Source organism: Emys orbicularis, chromosome 1 (genome assembly GCF_028017835.1).
Source record: "Emys orbicularis isolate rEmyOrb1 chromosome 1, rEmyOrb1.hap1, whole genome shotgun sequence".
Taxonomy (NCBI): domain Eukaryota; kingdom Metazoa; phylum Chordata; order Testudines; family Emydidae; genus Emys; species Emys orbicularis.
In genome coordinates this window covers 29,959,117-29,981,902 of record NC_088683.1, presented here as the reverse complement: position 1 = coordinate 29,981,902, position 22,786 = coordinate 29,959,117, and the positions used below count along the sequence as shown (strand labels likewise).

Sequence of the window (22,786 nt, the reverse complement as noted above, 5' to 3'; positions counted from 1 at the left end):
AGAGGAGGAGGAAACATTTTATCACTTTCCCTTATAGTGTACCTTCCCTGTTTCTGCCGGAGGTCTCGTTGGAGAACCTGAGAACTGGGAACTTTTTCAACGCTATACTGATGGAGTTTGTTGAATGTTTAACAGAGATTTTTCATCTGAATTGTTCAGCAGGTGTTAGAATTAAGTTAAGATGTTAAAATTAAAATTTTCCCTTTTATATTCTCAAATTTCACTTTTTTAGTACTTGTAATATCATAATCCTACTAGTTCTCTAGTCATCCATAGTGTTACAAGAAAAACAAACAGAAGAAACAGTTTGATTCCTTTTATATTTTATTATTCTGTTTGCAGAAGCATCTAAAATGTGCTAGACTCTAAATACAAAGAAGAAATAGTCCCTGCCCCAAAAAACATAGCAAAAAAGAGCAATAATCCTCCCCTCCTCCTTCCAGAAGCTCCTCTAAGGTCCAAGGGTATGTCTGTGCTGCAATCAAAGGTGTGATTGCAAGCGTGGGTTGGTATACCTGCGCTAGCTTTCATCTAGCTAGCATGGTTAAAAATAGCAGAAAAGACATGGTGGCACAGGCTTCAGCACAGGCTGGCAATGCAAGTATGTACCCACAGTCCTCAGAGTGTTTGTACAGCCCATGCTGAAGCCCCCACCATGGTATCTTCACCATATTTAGCTGTACTAGCTAAAGTTAGGTAGTGTGGGTACACCAACTCATGTTGCTCTCGCACCTTCAATTGCATTGTGGGCATAACCTGTGAGTTAAAAGTTCCATAATCCCCTATGGCCTGAACAGGGATGCATCCTGACAAACCTGCAGTTACAGATAAGTAACCTCCTCTTCCTAATTAAACCTCACATTCCCCTTTCTGGGGAGGTAAATAAGTGTTAGTATCCCCATATCACAGATGAGAAAACAAGGGTTAAGTGACTGCCCCACCATCATACAGCAAATACTGTACCCATCACACCAAAGCTACGTCTTCTGGCTCACCAGCCGAGTGCCTTCCATTGCCACTCATGCATGTCATTCACCTTTTCTGTGTTTGTTTGTTTTTTGCCTGTTTCTCAAATGAGCTTGTTAAAAATGCTTTGCACTTTCATCTTTAGAGATCAAAGCACTTGCCAAAAGGGGTAAGCAAGCATGAGCAGTCCCATTTTACAGACAGCATAATTAAGCACATTGATTTGAAGCGATTTTTCTGTCATTACAGGAGCTGTCCTTATCTTTCTTTTCATTTTGTTGTTGACACATTTGTTGAGTATTATTACTGTTGTACTTCTGTCATCTCTGGTCTTTTTAGATTGACTAAATAGCATCATATAAAATACCTTAAATGAATTGCACCTGGTTGACCCAACAAAAGATTTTGCATTTCAAGTTATCAAAAGCTACTCTTCCCTTGTACATAGAGGTACATCACTAATGTTATTGCCTCTGAGTAAACAACAGTTTGCCAATAAAAACACCCCCCAGAATTCCAGGAGGAAAATGTATGCAAGTTCCCTGATTCCTGCCAATAAAGCCCTGCAAGAAAAACTTGTAATTAAACTTGACCTTGTGCAAGAGTAAGGTTTGATTAATCATGGTGTGCTACTGTTAACATAGTAAAATGGGAAGGAAAAGGGACTAGGTTGTCCACAACCTTCAGACCAATCTGTCTCTAATTACCTGTCTACTTTTAATTAATAGAGGCTTCAGTGAATGTCTGCAATAGTCCTGTGTAATCTGCATAATAAATATTACCATAGCTTTTCCATTCACTATTTAAGAATTATCTCACATACCTCTGAAATGCATCCACCTCTGGGAGGAAATATAACTGTTTTTAACAGGTGCATCATGACAGTTCGGACTATAATTGAATACCACCTTATCCAGTTGAAACTATAGGAACATTTAGGTCAGCAGATTGCAGTTACCCAAACTGTCACTTGGCCAGAACATCTGTGTTCTTGCAGTAAATGCTGCACGATTTTTAACTGACCCCTGCTGATTACAACTTCATTCTTATGTTTAATAAGAAGATAACAAGAAGTGCAGTGCTTCCTAGCACTATGCTGAGACATACTTTATTTATTTATTTCCATTAGTGACTTTGATGTGCTAGCTGCTTTCCAAACAGAAAAGAAGGGAATGTCCCTGACTGACTTCTTGGGAAGTATAGCCTACTTTAGTCACCTGAGTTTTTCCTTGTAGATATCCTTCTACACCAGTCACTGAAGATCCACCAGCCAATCCTGGAAAATGTATGCTGAGCACATGTTCTTCATATCGCTTTATTTTTTTTGAGGAATTTGGCTCTTTCCAGTAATTTAGTAGTGAGGTTCTAGACATTTTATCTACTGTCTCCTGTGCAGTTATCCTGGCAAAAAATCTGCATTGTTACATAAATAAAAGATGCTCCAAGGGAGCTCCGGTTTCTCCTGTTGACTACTGCGAAACATCTCACACAGCACCCTGCCCCTCCCCTGACCATATAGCAAGTATGAAAAATCGGGACGGGTTGAGGGGTAATAGGCACCTATATAAGAAAAAGCCCCGAATATCGGGACTGTTCCTATAAAATCAGGACATCTGGTCACCCTACCCCTGCCACAAGAAAGAATGAATAAATAAATAAATAAAATCTTTATCTACGAATATGTATATCTCTTACTCCTGCTGCTTTTAATTTTGTACTTTGTTTCAATATTACTTAGTTACTTGACTTGTATAAATAGTTTTTTAAAAAGCAGCACTTTTCAAAGTGCTTGTTCTTGGCACAGGATCAGTTCTGGTGTCCAACTGGTAGGACCTGAAACTTGTTGTTTAATAAGTGCCTGTAGTCAAAACAGTTGGTGTATGCAACGACTGATCTGGTATTTGTTGCAGCAGGTCATCTGCCTGATTTCTAACACATGCACAATACCTAATCACGTTGCTGTATTTCTCTGACGGAGTCCGTGGTAATGTGAATCATTTCACGTTCCAAAAGTACAACATGTTTACAGTCATCGTAGAATCAGATTACGTTGGCAGCGCGTTCTTCTCTGTAAGTGGTTTCAGTTTACATTTCGTCTTCTAGTAGGGTATTTGCATAATTTTGCTGATCCTACTTTATTTATAGACCTTTTTAGAAACGGGGAGTCGTTTTAGCTGTTTAATTTTAGGAAGTGGAACTTGTATCTGTTGCAAATAAAGAAACGTGCAGCTCAGAGGTTGTTTTAGCACTTGATCATTAATTTCCAAATGATGTCATTTGACCTAGTCTGGAGTGTATACTACTTGCACTGTTTTTTATCAAAACAACAGTACTTTTCTTTGAATTGGCAGTTTATTTCCTTTGTCAGTTTACAAGAAGGATCAAAATGAAACTGACTGTGCCATTTCCTTTACTGCGCACAGTGTAAGGGTGGATACAGTTTGCGGATATTGTTTCCAAACGTTTCAACTGGACTTGGAACAGTTATTTTGTCAAACTCTCACTGGTAAAGTTATCCTTGGATCGTGCAACACTCTGCTGTGGTTTGTTGGCATCAAATCTGAGTTTATTTTTATCTAGCCTCACATATTTGGTTTTGTAGAGTTTTTTTAGATTGTTGATACAAAATGAAAGTGCTTACAAGGTGATTATGAGCTCTGGTTATGAAGCAACTGCCAGTTATTGCAAGATGACACTCTCTGCCAATACTTCAGTTGTTCAGTTTTCTGGCTCCTAACTAGAATTGTTTCGGGGAGGGGGAGTTTATTGTTGTTGTTGTTGTCGTTGTTTTTAATTAGAACTAATGCCAAGCACATTTTCAAACTTTGACCTGGAATTAGTATACTATAGAAGATTTCATACAATATTTTCTGAAATAGTAGGTAATAAATTGCTCAACTTTGCACAGTGAATAGCTGTGTAATTAAAATTCAGAGTATAGAACTCATAGATTCATAGATTCATAGATTCTAGGACTGGAAGGGACCTCGAGAGGTCATCGAGTCCAGTCCCCTGCCCGCATGGCAGGACCAAATACTGTCTAGACCATCCCTGATAGACATTTATCTAACCTACTCTTAAATATCTCCAGAGATGGAGATTCCACAACCTCCCTAGGCAATTTATTCCAGTGTTTAACCACCCTGACAGTTAGGAACTTTTTCCTAATGTCCAACCTAGACCTCCCTTGCTGCAGTTTAAGCCCATTGCTTCTTGTTCTATCCTCAGAGGCTAAGGTGAACAAGTTTTCTCCCTCCTCCTTATGACACCCTTTTAGATACCTGAAAACTGCTATCATGTCCCCTCTCAGTCTTCTCTTTTCCAAACTAAACAAACCCAATTCTTTCAGCCTTCCTTCATAGGTCATGTTCTCAAGACCTTTAATCATTCTTGTTGCTCTTCTCTGGACCCTTTCCAATTTCTCCACATCTTTCTTGAAATGCGGTGCCCAGAACTAGACACAATACTCCAGCTGAGGCCTAACCAGAGCAGAGTAGAGCGGAAGAATGACTTCTCGTGTCTTGCTCACAACACACCTGTTAATACATCCCAGAATCATGTTTGCTTTTTTTTGCAACAGCATCACACTGTTGACTCATATTTAGCTTGTGGTCCACTATAACCCCTAGATCCCTTTCTGCCGTACTCCTTCCTAGACAGTCTCTTCCCATTCTGTATGTGTGAAACTGATTTTTTCTTCCTAAGTGGAGCACTTTGCTCAGAGAAACAATATTTTGTGTGTGCACACTGTAAGGAATTATCATGAGTAAGTAGCACATTAATCTGTATAACGATTATGGCATAACAGTTTAATAGACCAGAATCACATTGTAAATGAGATACTACACTTCATTGAACCATTGGTTAAATATTTTAAACAAAGATAGATAAATAGCATTTATACTATACTGAAGGTCATCTGATTGTTCAGTCTGACCTGATGTAAATAATTTGACCACAGATCTTGTACAGCTCAAGAAAGACAACTAAAAAAAGGACATTTCTATAGTGATAAATGTGAACACTAAACTGAGTCTTACTGTATTGTAACTGTTTACTGCCAGCAGAATATTTTTAATACATTTTTTTCAGCAATTCAGTTCTGCTTATTCTAATGGAATGTAATACAGAACTATGAACCAAAGTGCTGAGTTTACTGAATTATTCATGAATTAAATTTAGAATGAATATACCATTTTCACCCTTTTTGGTAGATTGCCTTTTTATTTGACTTTTTGAGGATTATAATCTTGAGACTGGGAAGTTTTTAAAAAAAAAAACACCAAGTTTTTGCTTTAGGCTCTGTCTACACAGGAAGTCAAATCATGGTAAACTGCAAATGTGTTTGAACATGACAGTTGCTACATAAATAAGGTTCTAGCATGTTTTCTCTGACTTTGTGCACAGAGATTTTTTGGGCTGAGAACTACGTCCAGGCAATACCAAGAGAAACTGAGGTTTTTCATTTGGTAATGGTGTTTGCTCTTCTCTCCCACTCCGGCCAGAACTGTCCCTGTCTGAGCCTTCCCCTTCTGCCATTTACAACACTTTGTGATTTTGTATCTCCCATTGATGCACAAGAGACTGTTTTGAAAACTGAATCTTTTGTCTTTTTCCTAGAATTGTTTGTGTTAATGGAGATAAGCATTTTGGATGAAAGAGGGGTTTACTGTCACATACTTGTTTTCAGTCTCCCTCAATTAAAAAACTGAGGTTTTAACATCAAAATATGATCTGTTTAGCATACACTAAAACAACTGTAGGATCCAACTTTTTAATCTAGTAAAATATGAACAGTTGACACAACTCATTAGAATTAATAAGCATGGACTGAGTACATTTGGGTTTATCTCCTCTGTACTTCAGAGACTACCTCATATTTTATCCCAGGAGTGGAGATCAGCAGGGATGCTTGATCTTATGAGTGTAGTCGTTAGAGAGCTAGGAACGAGGCATTCTCAGAGGCAGGTTTTCAACTTTGGAACTTGCTGCATTTTTGCCCCCTCTTTTTCACTGACACTGGTCGGACAGAATCTGAGTTTGTTGACCTTCAGAGCACGCTGCATTTCCATTTTCTTATGTTTTTTTGAGGAGATGGAGTTGAGGAGGAAGGATTTTAGTCTTCAGTTTTTGTGGATTTGAACGTCCTTATTGATTGTCATTGTGTCAAAGTGATTATTAGTGTATTTTTAAAATTATGGATCTGTATAAGCACGTAGGTTGAGCACGTGCTATTGTTAAAAATAAATAGCCTCTCATGTCACTAGGTAATTGAAACTCATTCACTTCTGACCAGGAAGTTGAGATGTTGCTCTTCCTGCAGAATAGTTGTTGTTGTTTCCCAAAGACCAGCCAATGAATTTCCAGTGGAATTAGTAAAGTGGTTCAGAGACTAGAGCTTGAGGATTTGAGCCGTTGCAGCAGAGGGTTTGGGAAAAGTAGAGGATTGCATCATGTGGTGGTGCATGAAAGAGGGCTGGAAACTGAGAGCAGTGCTGGAGATTCAGGGATCATCCAGTCTTGCTCCCCAAACAGCATAAAGACATCACATCTGGTGTGCACAAAAATCTAATTTGGCTGGGACAATTGGATTACATCCATGTTTCCATGGGACATGGAGAGTTTGCTGGAACAGTTTAATGATCATTTGCAGTGCTATTCCGAAAAGGGAAACTTAGTTGTATAGCAATAAAATGAACTTTAGGATCTCGTAATAAAATTTTAAATAAAACAAGCTTCAAGTTGTTTATTATATTTTTCTTTCTTAAAATGCATGTACGTTAATCTAGTGGGGGAAAGTTGAACTCTGTTCTCAAAGATTAATGCTGCTAAGATGTTAACTCCTTGGCAGCAGAAGCCAAACTTTGTTGCTGTGAAGTCAGTTGCCGCAGTGGATGAGCAGAAACCCACAGGCAGGCACAAAAGGCTTAATGCTGTAAAGGATTGCAGCTCTGCTTGTGTTCTATCTGACAGATTACAAATGCTTGTGGATTTGACAGTAGTTCTTTTATAAAATAATTGAACTATACTTAGTTATTTATGTGTAATGCGAACGTATCAATTTACAAACACTCCAGTAAATACGTGATGTTGTCTCCCAAATTTTATACCTACTCAGGTGAACAAATGTATTTATAGCATTGCAAAATATCTGCAGAAATTGCAACAGGTGTGGAATTCAGTTTAACATTATAATTACTTGTATTGATTTATCAGAGGCACATATCTAGCATTAGTTACTTTATAGGATTTTTTAAATAAAAACAGAAGTGTACTTGCTTGATGACTAAGTTATTTGATGCATGTACAGTGATTATGCTATTTAACGTGAACATGTAGGACCTCATTTTCAACAGGTTGTACGCAGATAAATTCGCTTGCACTTCTGTGCCTAATTTGCATGCACAATTACCACAGGTGCATGTAGAAATCCCATTTTTACATGGACAAATTGCCAGTTACATCCTTATTGGATATTTGTGTGTGCAAATACCTAATGGGAGAGTACAAATTGTATGTGCATTTTTGTGTGTGCAGCTGTGGTTTTTCTTTTTTCCGTTCTTTTTATAGGCTGTGTATTGGCAAATCAATAGAAATGTAATCTGAAAAATAAAACAAGCTTAAACAACCAAGTTTAATTTCCAGGAACTTGCAAAGGGAAGAATGCAGCCATTCTATTTAGGCAACTGAGTATGACAATGGAAGTGATATTTTCTTTTTCATATGTATAGGGAGGTATATATTTTTCCATTTATTTCCAGCAGTCCTTAAGGTATTTTCAGCTGAGGCCAAGTAATATTTCTGGTAATTCTCAAAGTACCTGCTGAAAATGTGGAAGGTTATTTATAGCCATGTTTTGTTTGTAGGTATTCAAAGATATGGAAGGAAATGCCAGATATAGCTGTCAGTACAGGTCACAAGAAAGTCGGCCATTCTCTTATGCTTTAGGTAAAATATTAAAAATTGTCCTGGTAACCTTTCTTCCCTTCCCCCAAACACATACACATTTTAAAAATGGAGGGATAAACTATTATATATTAACATAGTGCTCCTTATTTCTGACATTTCACATAAGTTACAAGTGCCATTGTGAATGTATTGCTTTGCTCTTGGGAATTAATCGATCAGGAAAGTTTTTGATGGAACAAATCAAACTTGCTTGATTGAAAATTACATATAATGAAGACTATATAAAAAAATCTGAAGCTGCTCATGTATGTGATTCTTTAGATGACTCTAAAATACTGATCATCTTAAATGGTCAATATCTGTGTCTGTAAATTAACCTGAGTATCTTTCTTTCCAGAAGATTTATTTTAATTATCTATAAATGGGATATATCACCCTCAACTACTACATCCTTAGGTATAATGCTTAAGGTATCATTTTCTAGAAGGCAGTCAGTCTTGACAAGACTATTAGCTGAAGTGAAAGTCTGAGCAGTCCATGTTGAATATTTAAGGAGGAAAAGGTTTTACCAACAGTTTTAATTCACAGGGAGTCTGTCATTGTAGAGGTTCTTGGTTGGTTACATAACAGCACCTTGTCATCAGAATCTCAATAGGGTAGTGGTAAAATTTAGAATATAATTCAAACTTGTTTTGTTTGGCAGGACAAGGTAGATTAAATTAAAACATTTGCAGTAAAGGAGTTACAGGATGTTATACTGGTCCACAACCAAATTGTATAAAATAATTAATATGGTTTAACTAAATAAGAAAAGTAACAGTACCTTTCAAAAATGACTTATTGCAAGTAAAACTGTTGTCAGAAATCTGAAATACAAAATCAGAATAATAATAAAAGGTGATCTGACAAGAATATTTTTGAAAAATTGAACTTGTGCCCTCTTTTTACTTATTGATGTTTGTAATTTTATTCTTTTACTACTTTTTATTAACTTTAAAAAATTGGAATGTCAAGTTTGGTGTTCCTTGAGCTGTTGGAGGACCTCTGGGAGTAGGGTGACCAGATAGCAAGTGTGAAAAATCAGGACGGAGGTGGGGAGTAATAGGAGCCCATATAAAAAAAAAGCCCCAAATATCGGGACTGTCCCTATAAAATTGGGACATCTGGTCACCCTACCTGGGAGGTCTCAAGGCATGTTTATCATGAGTGTGACAACTTACTTGAAGGGGTGGGGGTGGGGTATTGAATCTTTAAGAGAGGCTTCCTTTATTCAAAGTGTTGTTTAGTCATTGATGTTAAATAGGTTTCTAACAAAAACAAAAAAGTTTAAAACATTCTGACTAAAACTCTCTTCCATTTCTTTGAGCTCTTGTAAACCATTGCACTGGTTTTCCAGGCATCACAGTCTTCTAAGCTAGACAGAACCTGAATGGCCACTGTAAAAAAACATGCAAGGAAAAAACTGGGGTGGATGGAAAATAATCTTTTCTACATGATAAAGAAGCAAAAAGGAGTATAACTCTAGAGAAGCAAAAAGGAGTACACCTCCACTTTTGTCCCCCTTTGCACACCACCTTTAAGTATTCAGTATATAGTTCCCAAGCACTGCATAGATGTCTGTCTACCATAGATATTATTTTATTCTTTGCTTCTTCAGTGGAGGGCAGTGCCATTGGTTATTGGAAATTAGCAGTACTGGTGACATTTAGGAATTTGTCTTGCTTCCAACTAAAATCAGTGGTAAAATTCCCATTACTTCAGTGAGAGCAGGATCTGGCCTTTACGGGCAGAGTGAGTATGGGGAAACAACGGGGGGGAGGGATAGCTCAGTGGTTTGAGCATTGGCCTGCTAAACCCAGGGTTGTGAGTTCAGTCCTTGAGGGGGCCACTTAGGGATCTGGGGCAAAATCAGTACTTGGTCCTGCTAGTGAAGGCAGGGGGCTGGACTTGATGACCTTTCAAGGTCCCTTCCAGTTCTAGGAGATAGGATATCTCCATTAATTTTTTTATTTTATTTTGTACACAGTTGTTTTTGTGTTTCATATTTACCCATTGGCATTATGACTGATTTCAACAATAATTAACTAGTGTAATGTTGTGTGCTGAAAGCCTCATGATTTCAACACTGAATGGCATAACTTCATCTTTTCTAACTGCTTTTATTTAACTTTTTTGCCTGTGAAATGCTTTAAAATGTATTCTTTGTCCATTACAGAACGAAGACACAATTCAATGTGTAAACCTTCCCCATCTCCAGCTTCTCCACCCTCCAATTCCAGGACATCACTAGTACAAATTAAACAGAAATCCTGTATCAGCGGCCATAACCCTGTCAGCAGCAACTCAAAGCCATTCAAAACTCCCAAAGACAATCTACTTACCTCCACTAGCAAACAGCACACAGTCTTTCCTTCAAAAGTATCAAGGGATAAACCATGGTAAGTACCATTACAGTAGATAGCTGATTTGTCTACGCTTGTTTATTTGTATGTTTATTTTAAAACCTGTTTGTGTATCTCATGGTCCTCTAAAGAATATACGTTTTCTTCTCTTCTGAATGCATAACCTAAGCCCAGGGATTTCCTCTGGGGGGGAAATGGGGAATAAGTGTTGTGTTGTTTCTATACATATTTCTATAAAACCTGACCCCAGGTGTGTGGTGATAGATAGATTAAAAACTCTAGGAGGAAAGAGGAAGATTGAAGGTTCACCTTCCTAATGTACTATAAAATGTTTACTTCTCTGAGATATAGAGCAAGGGAGATGTCTTTTAAGTTTGGTAACTTAGATCCATAGAGCCTGTGGACCATCTGACATCACTTAGGCCGACCTTAAAATTAATATGCTTAAATAGTAAGAACAGGATTTTCAGTAGTGCTCAGCATTGGCTTCGCTAAAGTCAATGAGGGCTTGTCTTCTGCAGCCCTACCACTTGTTTTGGGCACCAGCTACCACTGAACCTCATTGTTTAAGTGCTGACAGTATGCTTCATGCTCTGTGAGACTGCATAGAGCGAAGTACAATCTGTAAAAATCGCTGTTCTCTAGGTCGTTCAGCGTGGATGGTATTGTATATGCATTTAGGCTGTGAGATCTTTGAGGCAGTCCTCTTACGTCTTAATGTTACACTGTCAGTATTTAACAAACTAATTGAGCACAGTGGAGTTGTGAGAATGTAAATGAAGGCTAAATTTGTATTTTAAATCTTAAGAAACTAACTTGTCTTCAGTTATATGGAAGAAGGATGCTTTTGTGATTAAGGCCTCAGACCAAAGACATCTGGGTTTAGTTTCTGGCTCTTAGGATATGTCAGCACAGCAGCTGGAAAGGTGCTTTCCAGTGTAGATACAGACACATCTAGCTCTGCTTGAGCTAGCATGCTTACAAGTAGCAGTATGGCTGCAGCAGCTAGGGTTAGCCTCCTGAGTTCATACCTGGGGGTTAGGCAGGACTGTACTTGGACAGCTAGCCTGAGCCACCACCCGTGCCACCCAGCCATGCTGCTATTCTTAGCATGTTTGCTCAAGCAGAGCTAGTGTGTCTGTCCTCCACATGGGAAGCACCCTCCTAGCTGCTGTGTAGACATTGCCTTACACAGTTGTGTTTTTTTGTGTGTGTGACCCTGAGCAAGTCACTTAATCTGTCTGTGCCTCAGTTCTCCATCTGTAAAACTGACATAGTAGTACTTTCTTTCTCTTTGTCCTACTTCTGTTTTAAGTTCTTTGGGACAGGAGCCTTTCTTATTATGTTCAGATATAGTACCTAGCATAATAGTGTCCTGATCTAGGTTGGGGTCTCTGGGTGCTGTTGTTACACAAATAATAATCAAATGCAGTTTTTCTTGCTATGTTCTACAAACCATTTGTGCAGTGAGACAGAAAATATCAACCCATCCAAATCACTTTAAAAAATACCAGGTTACATTTTTCTCTCTGATGTATTGTGAGCGATTCACATTGAATTCAAAGGGAGCTGCTTCCATATATCTTCAGAGTTTAGCATATTGCAATTATTTTTAACAAACTTGGTTCAGTTTTGACTTTTTTAAACGGTTAAAAGTAGTGAGTGTCCCAAGCAATTATGGTGCTAACATTGACTGAAAATAGTAAACTTGACCTTTTAGACTACATATAAAAGAGATGAGGTACAGATTATCCCAGATCGAATGTAACTGCTTTCCAGTACTGTGACAAAATAATACTACTGATCTCATGCTGACATTTTTAGTATCCTTACACAAGAATAAGACTTTTTAAATATTGTTTGAGATTAAAAAAAAAAACTTGTAAGCAACAAAATACAAATGGCTTCAAAGTGTTCACATTACAGACCATTGAAATGTTCCTAGTTCTGGTGTTACAAAATAGTAACCTACACGGAAAGATTTCATCTCATTGGCTCGTCTTGTGCAAGCATGTAATATGGGGGCCTTTGTTAGCGCGCGCGCGCACACACACACACACACACACACACACACACACACACACACACAGTTACTTTAACCTGGCTCCATCCATTTCATGTCATCATGTCATCATGCCCAAGTCTGTGTTTGTTATGACCCAAGACCTCCTGGAGGGGTCCTCAGTAGTCTCTGCCCCTTTCAGGATTATGGGGAGTCAGAGGTTTTGTGGCTGTAGTGGGGGCTGATCAACCCTAGGTTTCCTGGATTTAAGACTTTTTTTCTCCAAAAGCCCCTGGCTGGAGTTAGTAGTGGAACCCAGGTCCTCCCACTCCACTGGGTTTCAGCTCAGGGACCTTGTTTGGAACAGCCAAAACCAGTCTTCCTCAGTCCCTTGCTGCTCCCTGAGCTTCTTCCTACCTCTTCTCTGCTTCTTCCTACCTCTGCTCTAGATTTCCCCAGCCTTGTCCTGCTTCCCCCTCTTTGGAGTGTTGGTTTGTCTGACAGCTTCTCACCCGTCTGCAGGAGGGAGCGTCTCTCTGCAATGCCTGTGCCCCTCTGGCAGCTGACCTGCCCTCCTCCCTTGCAGCCTTCCTATCTTCAGAGCTACTGTGGGGCTGCCAGTCACTTCTGGCTGAGCAGACAGGCAGTTACTTCGTTAACTCTTTGGGTGCCAAACCAGGAGAGGTGTGTAGGCCTTATGACAAAATATTTGTTAGCCATAATTCATGTCCTTCACAGTGCCAGCAGATGGCCTTCCATAAATCAACCAAAGCCCAGTGCAGAACAGCATGCCCAGTGCATGTTCACCTGGCTGGCTTTATCCAAAAAGTTCTAAAGCAAAATAAACATTTCCACCAAAGCAGAATAGGAAACATTTATTGAAGATAGAGAAGATAAATCAGTTCATTTAATGAACTAGTGTAGTAGCATTTGATAACACTTAGTGTTTCTATCTAAAAAGCAGCCGACGTGTTTATTGACTAGTCCTCACAACATTCCTGTGTGGTGGTAAGGAAGTCTTGTGTAATCTCATTTTACAGATGGAAAAACTGAGAAATATTGAGATTAAAGGATTTGCCCAGTATCACAAAGCAAGTCAGTAACAGAGTCAGGATTAGAACTCATGAGATTTTTTTCTCCCAGTCTTGAGTGTAGCATGCAAGATCACACTGCTTCTCCAAAAAACAAAAAAACAACAACAATAACAACCCCCCTCTCCCCGCCCCCCAAAACCCATGCCCACTCCACGTTTTAACACTGGTCTTCCTGTGCAGGTTCCAGCCTCTTCCATGGCAAAGTTGCAAGCTTCAGGAAAGTGAGGACTGATTTTTCTTTTCACTTGGAACTCAGGAAAAGAAGGTCTGATTATAAAGTATTAGAAGATACTGACTATTCAGTAGATGGTTTCAATTTTTTTAAGGAGAAATTATTCATACAGATTTTAAGGTTAGACGGGACCATTTACAGTATTCTAATCTCACCTCCTGCATAACATAGGCCATAGAATTTCAACCAATCCTGGATCAGGCCAATAACTTGTGATTGAACAAAAGATATCTTGTAGAAAGAAATATCCAATCATGAAAAAATAGTAAAAATAGTTTTAAATAATAACTTTTAATAATTGTAAAGACAGTCACTAGTCTCTTCTAAGTCAACCCAATTGCTTGGTCCCATAAGCTTTCTAATCACCTGGGTCTGGGCCGAATCTATTCACTGTTGATAGCTCAGGATCTATAATACATGCTCCTAGGCTCCGACCTCTTATCTGACCCTTTCTTGGGATATGGGACACCATTGCACAGCTGCAGTAGATGTCTGGATGTCTGAGACCTCCAGAATCCCCCAGTCACTTACACATATTCCCTCAGAGCTCCACCTACAATATGGACACTCTGGGTGTCTAGTTAAACCCCTTCTGTGACAATGTGGCAGGAAAGCAAGGAACACAAGCTTAGCAGAAGAAACTCTGAAGCGGAGACTTAAGTCTTTGAGTGCCCGAGAGTTACAGATCTTTGAAAACAGCAGAAGTTCTGAGACACATCCTCCCCTATTCTGATCTCACTCTTCTTGTGAGTCTGAGGTTTGTTAGGCTGGGATGAGTCCATCCTGCTCACTCTTTCCTGCAAGTTCTCCTTATGTGTGGCAATGGTCGACTGCCTTGCACAGAGCAGAACTTATTCTTAAGTAGGATGATCTCTCCTCTGTGCTATGTGTCCAACTGAGACGCCCAGCCCCACATCCACCTTGTCATGCTTGCCCCATCTACAGACCCCCTGTATAGGGAAATCATTGTTCCAGAGGGGCGGGTCAGCAGTTGAGAGACAATCTAAGTCAGGGCCCTAGATTGCCCATGTTGATAGTTTATTTGTGATACTCCTTCAACAAGGTATCAAGAATCTTTCCTGGATAGGGGCGGTGTTTGTAATGTGGTACAATATGCTGCTGTCAGGCAAGATTAGACATCTGTTCAATATATAATACAAAATGCAGTTCATAATTTAGACTTATCCCATTCATTCACAGTCTCACTAATGCTGTATACAGAGGTAATACCACCTCCCAGCTGCTACTCCACATTCCCCTAGGATCACAGTAGAGGCAGTTCTTGATTCAGTCCTACGTGGAGCACAGGATCTGGTCCAAGAGGTCAGTATAGATGAACTGCTGAGTAATAGCAATCATAATGTAATTAAATTTAACATCCTTGTAGGGGGAAAATGCCAAAGTAACCCACCACAGTAGCATATAACTTTAAAAAGGAGAACTATGCAAAAATGAGGAAGCTCATTAAAAGGAACAGTGGGTGACCAGATGTCCTGATTTTATAGGGACAGTCCTGATATTTGGGGCTTTGTCTTATATAAGTGCCTATTACCCTCCACCCCTTGTTCTGGATTTTTCACACTTGCTGTCTGGTCATCCTAGAACAGTCACAAGAGTGAAATGCCTGCAAGATGCATGGAAACTGTTGGGGCCTCTATTATGGTGTTTTTAAACTAAATGTATTCCCCAAATAAAAAAAAGAGTAAGAGGACCCAAAAAAATGCCACCATGACTTTGCAGAGTAAGAGAGGCCGTTCTAGGCAAAAAGGCATCCTTTAAAAATTGGAAGTCAAATCAAAGGCCATGTCTACACTGCTACTTATGTTGGCAAAACGTATGTCTCTCAGGGGTGTGAAAAAACACATCCCTGAGCGACATAAGTTTCACCGGTATAAGTGGTGCACAGCACTCGCTATATCAGCGGGAGAACTTCTCCCATCAATATAGCTACCACTGCTTGTTGGGAGTGATTTAATTATGTCAATGGGAGAGCTCTCTCCTGTTGGCATAAAGCAGCTACATGAGAGATCTTACAGCGGCGCAACTGCATTGGTACAGTTGTGCTGCTGTAAGTTCTCTAGTGTAGACATAGTCTTAGGCCTTGTCTACACTACAAAGTTTTGTCGGCAAAAGTTATGCTGCTTTAATTAAAGCGCTTTAATTAAAACCACTGTTGCATGTCCACACTAGCTCCTTGTGTCGGCAGAGTACTTTCACACTGAAAGCTCTTGCATCGACACAGAGTAGTGCACTGTGGTAGGTATCCCATTATGCAACTGGCCCACAGGGTGCTTTGGGAAGGGTTTGCAATGCCTTATGGGGCAGGTATAGCGTCACATGATGCAAGTTTCTCAATCCCATCTTACCAAGGGCATCCTAATAGGTTGTCAGCTGCTTTTTCAACAGAAGCAGGTGGGCGGGGAGGAGAGGTGAGTGGTTGTCTGGAGCTGGGGAGACAGCAGGCTGACCGACCTATCCTGAGGCAGGAGGAGGGGGACACCCCCCCCCCCACGTCAGCCCCCAGCTCTGCTCGGCACAGCAGTCTCTCCCGAAGTAGCCCACTCTGCCTGCCTGCCTGCCTGCCTATGGTTCTGTGATTCCTTCTGAGTTCTTCCACAGCCTCTTCAGCTGTCGGGAATGGCATCCTCAGCAGCTCTGTGAGCTCTCCACACTGAGGAATGTCAAAGCAGCACATTAGTTCCGTGTGTGTCGTTGTCCTCCTCTCTCTCTCTCTCCACTCCCCCTCCCCCTTGGCTCCCTGCAGCGGCAGTCTGCCTGCCTCTGTGTTTCTAGTGCAGGGTAGAACAGGAGCATTCCAAAGATTTTCTCTTTGTTCCCGAAATGGAGCAGCACGCTCAGCTGTCAGATACTTTCCGGAGCTTTGAAAGGGCAGCAGAGATCAAAACAAAGAGCACAGCGGTCACGGCAGGCATTGTGGGATACTGGCGGAAGCCAGTTCTGTCGACAAAACAAACAGCAGTGTCTGCACTGATGTTTTGTCGCTTTAACTTTGCCGCAAAAGACTTTATGCCTCTAGTTGAGGTTTTATTTTGTCGTCAAAACAGCAGAGTTTTGCCTCCAAAAGTAGCTTTGTAGTGTGTACACCTTCCCTGTTTTGTCAGGCCTTAGTGAGGAAAATAGAAATGAATGTAAACTACGGCAAATCAAGTGTAAAAGTATAATAAGGCAGGCCAAGAAAGAAGTTGAAGAGCAACTAGCTAAGGACACGAAAACTAACAGCAAAAAAAAAAAAAATTGAGCTGCATCAGAAAAAAGAAGCCTACCAAACAATCTGTGGGGCCATTGGACAATTGAGGTGCTAAATGAGCACTCAAGGAAGACAAGGCCATTGTGGAGAATCTAAATCAGGGATCGGCAACCTATCAATTCACTCTGATTTAAGGTTTCGCGTTCCAGTAATACATTTTAACGTTTTTAGAAGGTCTCTTTCTATAAGTCTGTAATATATAACTAAACTATAGTTGTATGTAAAATAAATAAGGTTTTTAAAACGTTTAAGAAGCTTCATTTAAAATTAAATTAAAATGCAGAGTCCCCCGGACCGGTGGGCAGGACCCGGGCAGTGTGAGTGCCACTGAAAATCAGCTCGCGTGCCGCCTTCGGCACGCGTGCCATAGGTTGCCTACCCCTGATCTAAATGAATTCTTTGCATCAGTCTTCACTGCGAAGGTTGTAAAGGAAATTCCCAGACTGAGGTATCAGTAGAGGAGGTTTTGGAACAAATTGTTAAATTAAACAGTAGTAAGTCCCCAGGACCAGATGGTATTCACTCAGGAGTTCTGAAGGCACTCAGTTACAGAATTGCAGAACTACTAACTGTGCAATGTACTCACTCACTCACTCATGCCCGTCACCCCAGTTGGGGTATGGGCCGCCAACCACAGATCTCCAGAGTCCTTTATCCTGGGCCATTTGCTCTAGCTGGTTCCAGGTATAGCCCATTTTTATGCTATCAGCCTGAAGGTCGCGTCGCCAGGTGTTTCTTGGACGGCCTCTTTTCCGCTGCGACCTGCGCCATCTTTCTTGACTCGTACATGGTCCTCACGTTCCATGTACCAATGGTAATCCTCCTGGTTGCAAGAAGGGTAATCGGCTTAGTGGCTTCCTCACGACTTTCACCACCCAGCGTCATGCGTCTTCGAGTTGAAGACCCTTCTTTTTCCAGGCTAAAAGTCTCGTTATCTCTATTGTTGGCGTTTCTGTAGCAGGTTGATTTTTTACGGGGTGGAGTTGCTAGCCCCACGCCCAACCCTCCTCCTTTATCCTGACTTGGGACAGGCAGATGGCCCCAAAGGACCTCTCTGGTGGAGTTTGTGCAATGTAACCTATCACTTAAATCCGTCTCTGTACCAGATGACTGGAGGATAGGTAATGTAACACTGACTTTTTTTTTTTTAAAATCTGCAGAGGTGATCCTGCCAATTACAGGCTGGTAATCCTAATTTCAATACCAGGCAAATTGTTGAAATTATGGTAAAGAACAGACTTATTGGACACATAGATAAACACCATATGTTGGGAAAGAGTCAACATGCTTTTTGTAAAGGGAAATCATGCCTCACCAATCTATTAGAATTCTTTGAGGGCATCAAAAAGCATGTGGACAAGGGTGATCCAGTGGATATAATGTACCTTGACTTTCAGAAAGCCTTTGACAGGGTCCCCACACCAAAGGCTCTTAAGCAAAGTAAGCAGTCATGGGATAAGAGGGAAGGTCCTCTCATGGATCAGTAACTGGTTAAAAGATAGGACACAGGGTAGGAATAAATTTTCACAGTGGAGTGAAGTAAATAAGGTCCCCAAAAGGACCTGTACTGGGACCAGAGCTGTTCAACATATTCATAAATGATCTGGAAAAAGGAGTAAAGAGTGAGGTGGCAAAGTTTGTAGATGATACAAAATCACTAAAAATAATTAAGTCCAAAGCTGACTATGAAGAATTAGAAAGGGATCTCACTAAACTGGCTGACTGAGCAACAAACCGGGAGATGCAATTCAGTGTTGATAAATGCGAAGTAATTCACATTGGAAAATGTAATTCCAATTATACGTACAAAATGATGGGTCTAAATTAACTGTTAATACTCAAGAAAGATCTTGAGTCATCATGAATAGTTCTCTGAAAAAATCTGCTCAGTGTGCAGCAGCACTCAAAAAAGTTAACAATGTTAGGAACTATTAGGAAAGGGATAGATAATAAGACAAAAAATACCATAATGCCTCAATATAAGTCCATGGTATGCCCACACCTTGAATACTGCATGCAGTTCTGGGCACCCTAACTCAAAAAAGATACATTAGAATTGGAGACAGTACAAGGACAACAAAAATTACTAGGGTATGGAATAATTTCCATAAGAGGAGAGATTAAAAAGGCTGGGCCTGTTCAACTTAGAAAAGACACAGCTAAGGGGAGGTTTGTAAAATCATGAATGGTGTGGAGAAAATGATTAAGGAAGTGTTATTTACTACTTCACATAACACAAGAACGAGGGATCACCTAATCAAATTAATAGGCAGCAGGTTTAAACCAAACATAAGGAAGTATTTCTTCACAGAATGCACAGTCAACCTGTGGAACTCGTTACCTGGGGATATTAGGAAGGCCAAAAGTATAACTGAGCTCAAAAAAGCATTAGATAAATTCATGTAGGATAGGTCTATCAATGGCTATTAGTCAGGATGGTCAGATGCACGGCCCCATGTTCTGCGTGTCCCTATACCTCTGGCTGCTAGCAGCTGGGCCTGGACGACGGAGGATGGATCACTCAGTAAATTGCTCTGTTCTGATCATCCCTTCTGGAGCATCCAGCACTGGTCACTGTTAGGAGACAGGACACTGGGCTAGATGGACCATTGGTCTGACCTAGTATGACCATTCTTATGTTCTTAGCCATAGAATCACTCTGGGAACTCCATGTTTTTTTGGTTATCCCTAAGTCCTTTTTGGAGCTGCAGGCTTCCATGATTCAGTCCCCTGTCAAACAAGTATGGCCTACGTTCTTTGTTCTTAAATTCATGACCTTTCATTTGGCTGCATTAAAACACATGTCCAAATGAGCCTAGCTTACTGTGCAATCTCACTGTAAAACTTACCTGTCACGGTTTACTACTCCAATTTTTGTGTTGGCTGCCAACTTTACTAGCCGTGATTTTATATTTTCTTCCAAACTGATAAATCTGTAGATTAGTATTTCACCAATAACATAACTTGCAGGACCCCACAAGAAACCCCTGATGGATAATGATTTTCCATTTACATTTGGAGAACCATCAGTTAGCCATTTTTAATCCATTTAATATGGGCTACAAAGATTTTGTATAGTAATAATTGCTTAATCAGAATGTTGTACAGTACTACATCAGAGTATATTACGTTAAGCAGTAACCTTTGTCAACCCAGTTTATAATCTCATCAGTGAACAATATCAAAGTTGTTTTCAAGGCCTCTATTTTCCATAAAAATATGTTGACTTGTGTTAATTATGCTATCTTTTAATTCTTTAGTGATTTACCCAGAATCAGTGTCACATTGACCAGTCTGTACTTCCAGGGTCATCCTATTTATCCTCTTAAATACTGGCACAGCATGAGCTTTTTTCCAGTCCTCTAGAACTTCTCCAGTATCCTAAGATTTGCTGAAGATGAGCTTCAGTAGTTCATAGAGCTCTTCAGCCAACTCTTTTAACTCTTGAGTGAAAGTTGTCTGGTCCAAGAGATTTTAAAATATTTAACTTTAGTAGCTGCTGTTTAATATCCTCTGGTAGTTACTGTTGGAATAGAAAGTATTTGATGATCACTGTAGGATGTGAATATGTCATTCAGCTTCTTTCCAAATACAGAATAGAATATTCGTTACTTTTGCCTTTTCTGAATTATTGACAATATTTTTGCATTATTGTTGACAATTTTACTGTTCTTTTCTTGTAGTATTGTAAGGTCTTGTCTATATGAACAATTAGTGGGTGGCACAAGGGGATGTGAATCTACCCCATACTACCCTGCCACGGACTACCTGTCCATATGGACTCTGCTGACACTCATTAACATTTAATTAATGTGCTTTGATCTAGCACTGTTTCAAAGAGTATTAGTGCAGTAAGGCCCAGAGCTCCCATCAAGATTGGAGCCTCGTTGTGCTGAACAAATCTAAAATAAATGACAGATAATGTCCCCAAAAGCTTACAATCTAGACTGGGACAGGTTGTAACATGTGGATAAAGATCGCAATGCAAGTGAGTGTGGGGAAACAAGTGCAGCAGTAATAGAAAGCCAGAGTTGTATATATTAGCTAGTTGTATAATTTTCTGACATTGCAGTTTTCTTTTAAATAAGTGAACAAGAGATCTTTAATGAATCGCTAATCATCTGTCAGTTTAGCCATCATTATTAAGCACTTTATTGTAAACTGGGTACAGATGGGTCTTAAGAAGAAATTTGTGGGAGGACAAGAGTAATGGCTCTCCCCTCCAAATACTTAAAATATATTTTCAAAAAGCATCTTTAAAAAAAAATATTGCAAGGGGAGACTTTATCCACCTGCTTTTTAGAATGTATACTTCAGCCGGGTGCCAGATGTTTTCTTTTGCTAAGTTTCAGGAACGTTAACAATTAAAATGTAAAGCTCTCTAGCATAGGAAATTGGGTTCTGTGCTGCTATGCAGAAACTTTGGCTGGATTCTTGGTCCTAGGGCCTAACAGGGCCCAGAAATGAAGTGATTGGTGCCTTATCTTGCTTAAAGTTCTGCAATGTTGGGCTACAAAATGGTGTGTGAAAGGCTGGGAAAATAGTCCTCTGACATAGATGTGGAAGGTCTCCTGGTGAAAAGTGTTTCTGAAAGATAGGAAATAATTTTTTTTTAACATAGACATAAAGATTTTAAGCCCAGAAGGAACCACTATAATATCTAGCCTGACCTCTTACACAACACCGGGCAAGAAACTTGATCTTCTAATTACTGCCAAAATAGTCCTAAAGTCTTTGAGGATAGAGGTTTTATTTATTTCTACTTCTGCTTTCCACATTAGAAAAAATACTATCCTAAGTAAAGTAGCAAAAAGTACCTGAGATGTGTTACATAGTCATTGATTTTTTTTCTCTGCTTCTACACACCAATATGTCTGCATGGTACATGCACAAAAATCATGGCACGGTTGTAGATTCAATCCTTGTGATAGAGAGTTAGGATGTGTCTACACTGCAAACTTTTGCCAATGCACATTACATCAGCATAAAGCTGCCACAGTTAGCATGTTGCTTGTGTGCGTGCGTGTTTGGCTCTTTGCGTCGGCGCTGCCCATGCTCACCACACGTGCTTGTGTCAATGCACAGTGCGGTGCGCCATGGGTAGGTTACCACCATCCAGCACGCGCTTTGGGAAGTTTTGGCAATGCATGTTAGGGCAGAAACAATTCACACAGGGGCAACTGAGAGCCCCAGAAGTCAACTTCCCAGCATGCAACTCTCCATCCCATAATATCTATAGCCCATAATTTTTGCAGCATTTTAAAAAATCCAATGAACCCGTGCAGCCCACCTCGCTGTCTGCCATCTCTGACAGAAGCATTGAGCCTGCAGTGCTCTGCACTATTGTCATGAGCATTGCAGGCACAGGGACACATGATCCTCCCTTATTTGCAGAGCCACAAGAAAAAACCAAATCAGTGGGGAACATAATGAATTTGTTAAGGACTGATTGCTGTGGGACATAGTGAGAACTAATTCAAGGTTGGAGGTGGTATTCATGGAGCAGCTGCAGATGGTGGAGTTCTGCTTCTGGGCCCGAGAAATGAGCACTGACTGGTGGCATCACATCATAATGCAGGCTTAGGATGATGAGCAGTGGCTGCAGAACTTTCGGATGCATAAGGCCACATTCCTGGATTTGTATGCCGAGCTCGCCCCAGCCCGCCAGTGCAGGGACACCAGAATGAGAGCTGCACTGACTGTGGAGAAGCAAGTGGCGATCGCACTTTGGAAGCTTGCCACACCAGATTGCTGCTGATAAGTGGGAAATCATTTTGGAGTTGGAAAATCCACTATGGGGACCGTTGTCATACAAGTGTGCAGGGCTATTAACTGTCTCCTGCTGTGCATGACTGTGACTCTTGGCAACGTGCAGGACATTGTGGATGGATTTGCAGCAGTGGGGTTCCCGAA

The 22,786-nt window shown here is 40.3% G+C and overlaps 1 protein-coding gene across 1 annotated transcript in view; it reads left to right on the top strand.

Annotated features, from left to right (window-relative positions):
• ATXN7L1 (ataxin 7 like 1) overlaps positions 1-22,786 on the top strand; it is a 128,864-nt gene that overhangs the window by 50,588 nt on the left and 55,490 nt on the right. Inside the window, exon 2 of the mRNA XM_065397602.1 lies at positions 10,091-10,313. Within this exon, the coding sequence (XP_065253674.1) occupies positions 10,108-10,313 (206 nt within the window). The 5' untranslated portion in view covers positions 10,091-10,107. The remainder of the gene's footprint in view (positions 1-10,090; positions 10,314-22,786) is intronic.